The sequence below is a fragment of the Lithobates pipiens genome, unplaced genomic scaffold (genome assembly GCF_037356315.1).
Source record: "Lithobates pipiens isolate NorthernLeopardFrog02 unplaced genomic scaffold, aLitPip1_a1.2 Scaffold_28, whole genome shotgun sequence".
Classification (NCBI taxonomy): Eukaryota; Metazoa; Chordata; class Amphibia; order Anura; family Ranidae; genus Lithobates; species Lithobates pipiens.
This window is the reverse complement of record NW_027507789.1, coordinates 24,188,248-24,194,808: the sequence shown is the minus strand read 5'-3', so window position 1 is coordinate 24,194,808 and position 6,561 is coordinate 24,188,248. Positions and strand designations below refer to the sequence as shown.

At 44.1% G+C, this 6,561-nt stretch overlaps 1 protein-coding gene across 1 annotated transcript; it reads left to right on the top strand.

Annotated features, from left to right (window-relative positions):
• Positions 1–3,655: 3,655 nt before the first annotated feature.
• On the top strand, positions 3,656–5,914 carry LOC143934975 (ras GTPase-activating-like protein IQGAP2). The gene has a single exon (XM_077458522.1). It carries the CDS (start codon positions 3,656–3,658, stop codon positions 5,912–5,914), a length of 2,259 nt encoding a protein of 752 aa, XP_077314648.1.
• Positions 5,915–6,561: the final 647 nt, after the last annotated feature.

Genomic DNA, 6,561 nt, shown 5'->3' with positions numbered 1-6,561 from the left:
AAAAAAACTGGGGGGGGGGGGGAAATAACATAAAATACATCCGTGGGGGCTGGTTTGGGCTGATTCCCAGAGTTGGGCTTTAAGGCCCAAGAGCTGGCCCTCTATATCCACATTCAGTATAATAAAAACACAGTGATCTGTTTTAAGAATGTTTGTTTATTTTTACCATCTATAGCAGATGTGGTTAAATTAGATTTATAGAGGGGACCTCAAGGGTGGCCCCTGACATCAGCAAATGGCCACACATAATATTCAGTAAATGCAATGTTATAGAAAGCTGTCAGTGACTGTGGACGTGATATAGAGGAAGAAGAGAAGTGCTTTCAAAAAAATGTTTGAAGGATATTGCGTAATCTTCATTCCTAAAAAAAAAATTGTAAATACCTTTAAAAAATAAATAAATATATATATATATAATGCGCTCTGGCAGTAAAAAGGTTATTCATTTATCTCTTCCCAATGTTGCCCACGTCCTCCATTCGTATACTGTACGAGGGGGCGGTGGTACTTCTTTCACCTCTCACTGATCTTGCCCTCAGCAAAGATGGTCGCTTCATCCTCCTTTTATACAATATACTAGAAGCAGTACTATGTCTGCCCTCATTTTTTTGGAGATCACAGCAGTACCTCTTTAGAGAGCCCCCCCCCCCGACATTGTTGCATTCCAAGGCTTACTCAGCCAGCGTATGGCTCACCTGTCATCTAAACATTCATGTACCGTACATTTGTTATTCGTTACTTATCTATTAATGTTATTTGAGCCCATGTTCAGCAGCACAAAAGAGGGAATGAAGCTATTCTTCATGTATTGCTCTGGGGCCCTACCCACATCCAATATGGCCTCCAGCAAACTTCCTCCCAAAGCAAACTCTCAATATTACAACCTGAACATCAGCTCCATACTCTATATGTCCCCCATACAACTTTCTTCCTGTCACACCCGAAGAGCAAATCAATCATCAGAGCAGCCCCTGCTCCATAAACCCAATGCCATCTAGTGGAAGATTAAAAGTATTACATCATCGTAACACTTTCCTATCACCATATAGCATTATTATACAAAATCCCAGAAAATATAAACAAATGCATACATTACATATCATCAGAAATGCCCAGACAAATTGATATATATTTCAATATTATTTTATTAGGTTATATATAAATATTACAAGAATTTACCCTATACAAAACAGGCTTTAATTCCATATCTTCCCTATCTAAAGTATATTAGGAAAAAAAAGTTCTCTATATTAGCTTATAAAACAGATCAGATGTTTAACCACTTGGGATCCGCGCTATTGCAAAATGACGGCAATAGCGCGGACCCACATTTTCGGGACTACGTCTATTGACGTAGTCCCGGTTACGAGCGGCCTGCGCGCCCCCTGAGGGGCGCGCGCGGCGCGCTCTGTGATCGGCGAGTCCGTGAGACTCGCCTGATCACCGATCCGTGTAAGGGGTCGATCCCGACCCCTTATCACGTGATCAGCTGTCAGCCAATGACAGCTGATCATGTGATAGAACGGAGCCGGTAATCGGCTAGTATTCCTCCTCGCGCTGACAGCGCGAGGAGAAAAAAAAAAAGCCGATCGCCGGCGGCCGTGTTCGGGACATCAGTCCCGATCACGGCCAGCAATTTAAAAGGACACCTGCCCCCTGCCAGTGCCCACCTGCCACCCGCAGTGCCATCCTGAAATAAAGTAAGTGCCCCCCTGTCAGTGCCACCCAGCAGTGCCCATAGTGCCCACAGTGCCACCCAGCAGTGCCCACAGTGCCACCCAGCAGTGCCCACAGTGCCACCCACAGTGCCACCCAGCAGTGCCACCCACAGTGCCACCCAAAATCTGCCTCAGGTGCTGCACCCCAGTGCCGCCCATCAGTGCCCAGCAGTGCCGCCCATCAGTGCCCAGCAGTGCCGCCCATCAGTGCCCAGCAGTGCCACCTATCAGAGCCACCTATCAGTGCCACCTATCAGTGCCCATCAGTCCCATCTATCTGTGGTACCTATCAGTGCCCATCCGTGCCACCCATCCGTGCCACTTATCCGTGCCACCCATCCGTGCCATCTTATCTGTGCCCATCTTTGCCCATCAGTGCCGCCTTATCTGTGCCCATCGGTGCCGCCTTATCTGTGCCTATTAGTGCCGCCTTAACTATGCCTATCAGTGCCCACCAGTGCAGCCTATCAGTGCCCACCAATGCAGCCCATCAGTGCCCACCAATGCAGCCCATCAGTGCCCACCAATGCAGCCCATCAGTGCCCACCAATGCAGCCTATCAGTGCCGCCTAATCAGCGCACTTCAATGAAGGAGAAAAATGACCCGTTTGCAAAATTTTATAACAAACTATTAAAACATGATTTTTTTTTTTTTTTTTTTGCATCTTTTTTTGTTTGTTTAGCAAAAAATAAAACTCCGAGCTGTAACTAAATACCACCAAAAGAAAGCTCTATTTGTGGGAAAAAAATGATAAAAATTTCATTTGGGTACAGTGTTGTATGACCGCACAATTGTCACTCAAAGTGCATCAGCGCTGAAAGCTGAAAATTGGTCTGGGACTGAGGGGGGTTTAAGTGCCCAGTAAGCAAGTGGTTAAAGTATAAACAATCCAACATTCCCAAAAAAGGGGGGAAGAAAAGCTATTATGAAAACAGAAAAGATTATATTCACTCCAACATAGCTAAACAGTGATAGAAGTTCCTTTTTAACCCAATTTAGAAACTCAGATGAATGTCAAAACATAGACCAAACAGACCAGGAAATGGGAATAGGACAAATAATTCCAACACTTTTTTTTTTTTTTTTTTAAACTAAGTTTTATATATATTTATAAATAGTGTGGAAATTTTTTGCTATATATATATATATATATATATATATATATATATATATATAATTTTATTATTTGTATATATAGGATTCAACATATACTACTGCCAGTCAGGTGTGTGTATATATATATATATATAATATAATATAATATAATCTGTCATCCTGAATATTCGTAAAGCTTTATTGAAAAAAAAAAAAACGGCTCAAAATGTACAGTAGCTGCAGAGGCTTGAGTGAGTGTGTTGCTAGGATACGTGATGTCATAGTAGAGGCAAGGCTAATAATAGAACTGAGAACCTGAGTGAGTGTGTTGCTAGGATACGTGATGTCATAGTAGAAGCAAGGCTAATAATAGAACTAAGAACCTGAGTGAGTGTGTTGCTAGGATACGTGATGTCATAGTAGGGGCAAGGCTTATTAATATAACTGAGAACCTGAGTGAGCATCAGTCTTTAACTGACCTTTGTGCAGAACACATCTGCTGTAGATTTCTCTGTCAGAGCACATACCTGCTTTGATTAAAGTTCAGTATTTGCTAATAATCTATATACTCCTATAATCTACTGTATATCCCAGTATAATACTAATCTATATAATGATCTTTACAAGTATATTACTGATATCTATCTATATATATACACTTGGTATATTCTGCCATTTGATTAGTCGGGTAAGGCCCTTATCCAAAGGGAGACCTGAAAAAGTAAATTCCCACAGCGATCTAATCCGAGAAGCTAGAAAGGAGCGATATCGTCAGTATGCCATCATAAAATTACAATCGCACATCAGAGGCTATGTGGCCCGAAGAAACTACAAATCCTTAATGACAGAAGAAAATCCACCTCTGAGTACCATCAGGTATTTTTTGCGATTCCTGGACCCCTTTGACCCCCAGAGCATTGATCAGCAGCAGCGGCTGAATGCGTTGAAGGATGACTTCACTTCTAAATTAAGAACCTTCCATCGACAGAAAGAGGAGCTGCAAACCTTAGAAAAAGACACTGCAGCTTTAGTAAAGGGCAAAATGTCTCTAAAGGAACTTGGATCCCAATTCAAAAAGCTGAAGCTATGCAGTCAGAAACAAATTGAAAAGGAAATAACGGAGCAGAGACAGGCGGCTCAGGAGGTCATCAAGAACAGAGAGAGGCTGGAATCGTATGGACGGCTATTTTATCATCTCCAGACCAATCCAGTTTACCTGGCTAGACTCATTGACCAGATGTCCAACGATCAGGATATTAGAACAATTACCAACAAACTGCTCTTCAAGCTCTATAATCACAGCGACACGCCACGAGAGGAGTACTATTTTGTGAAGTTAATGGAATTTGCTCTTCGTCAGGAAGTGGAGAGAAAAATTGATGCCATTGAGGACATATTGAGGGGTAAATCGAAGGTTCTAAAGGTAATCCTAAAGTTTTACTTGCAGAAATCAAAGTACAGTGACCTAGCGAAGGCGCTGACACCAGCACTTCTGAAGATATTACAAATCACGTATGCGCTGACCCCCAATCCAGACAAGCTGGCAGACAAGCATTTCGATCTAGTCGAAGGAATGGAAGGAGCGCACGGAACATCCGCTGGCGATGAAAACATTGATTTATATGACATGACAAACGAAATCATAGAGTGCATATTCTCATCTGTGGACAGAATTCCTTATGGGCTGAGGTATCTAACAAAAGTCCTGCAACAATCTTTGCTGAAAAAGTTTCCAGAGGTGGGTAAAGATTTGGTGTTGAGGACGGTTGGCTTTTTCTTCTCGGAGTTCCTCAGGCCAGCCATAGAGAAACCAAATATATTTGGCCTCAACGAACCACAAATTCATGAGGGTTCAATCCAGAAGGAGAACCTGAATCTTTTGTCTGTCATCGTCAGCCTGGCCATACAATCCTTCGCCGTCAAACAATCGTATGCACCCGGAACGTACGACTATATCAGCAGAACCTCCTCAGGGTTCAGGAAATGTTTTAGGGATGTTCTGAACGTTTCAGAGCCAGAGGACGAATTCCACTTGAACAAGTTCTCTGATGCTATAGAGATTCCTCAGATAAACATGCTCATGGGGGACATCTTCTATACACATTCTCTACTTTCTAAATATGAGAATGTTGTATTTGGCGACCATGGACATTTGCAAACCATGGACGTTGCGCACCAAGTGTTTAAGGGTCTTGGACCAGTCCCTCACCTAATGGATCTTCTGGACACTGATGGAGCTTTCTATGATGAAGCAAATGGGGTAACGAAAATCTGGCTATGTTTACACAGCAAAGTTTCCCCACTGGGAGATTTTGATAGCGAAATTGAGAACCTGAAAATTTCCACTCAAAAACTAGTCCTGAATGTAATTCCTTGGGTGCCCGGAGAAACTCTCCAAAAGGTTCTGAGGTCTGCTTCACCAGCACAGGAAAAGGATCACATAATGGGAGACACGACGTCTACCGCTACTAACTTTCCAGATAACATGAGTAATGCCTCTGCAATGGAAGCCCTGGAATATGAAAAACAAAAGATCACTGCAAACCTGCAGACTTTACAAAAAGTCAGTTCATTCACAGAGGAAAGGAGCCACCAAGAAATTCTCAACCTAATTTCTCAAGAAATGAAAGGGAGACATGACCTGCGTCAGAAGAGAAATGTTGAGATTACAAACATCGAGCAAGCATTAGCTGAACTCCGGCATTGCTCTAAATTTCTGCAGGACAGCATAGACCTGTACAAGCGCTATAGGAAAAGCTGCATCGACGTCGTGTTCTCCCGAAAGTCAGACACTGATGGAGTGATCCAGAAGGTTCATTATGTAGAAGACACAATTAAATACACTGCAAAGAAGCTGCTGAATAAAGGTGTCATAGTGGGCACACGCGGGGAATTCGGGAAACTGAAAAGAGAAGTCCTTCATATAGAAACTGATGGTGACGGCTATCATATCAGCTTAGACAAGAAACATGTATTCCTTCCAATTGTGGACATATTGCGTCTTTATCATAGCAATGAACTAACGATGAAGATTTTCCATTATGATGTCGATGTCGGCATGTTTTTATCTCTGGTGTTCAGCAAGCTTCACAAAATGTGAACAATCAGCTTTGAGGACAGTTATGGGGGGGGGGGGGGGAGTTGAGGGTAGTAATGTGAGGGGGAGTTGTTTAGGGTAGTAATGTAAGAGGGGGAGTTGAGGACAGTAATGTGTGTGGGGGGGAGGGAGGGGGGTGGGTGGGTTGAAGACAGTACCCCCCCCCACACACACACACACACGCGCACACACACATTACTGTCAACTCCCCCCCCCCTCACATGGGGGGGCAGAGTTGAAGACAGTAACGTGAGGGGGGGGAGAGTTAAGGACAGTAATGTTGGGGGGGGGGGGTGGTGGTGTGGAGTTGAAGACAGTAATGTGAGGGGGGAGTTGAAGACGGCAATGTGTGGGGGGGGGGTGGGGGAGTTGAAGACAGTGGTGTGTGTGTGTGGGTGGGTGGGGGGGGGGGGTGGTTTGAAGACAGTACTGTCTTCAACTCCCCCCTCACATTACTGTCTTTAACTCCCCCCCCCCTCATTAATGTGAGGGGGGGGGTGAAGACAGTAATGTGGGGTGTGGGTGGGTTGAAGACAGTACTGTCTTCAGCCCCCCCCCCCCCCACACACACACACACACACACACACCCCAGGAAGAAGTCAGCTTTGACGAAACGATGTATGGTTGAACGGCGTGCTGACGTCACCGCC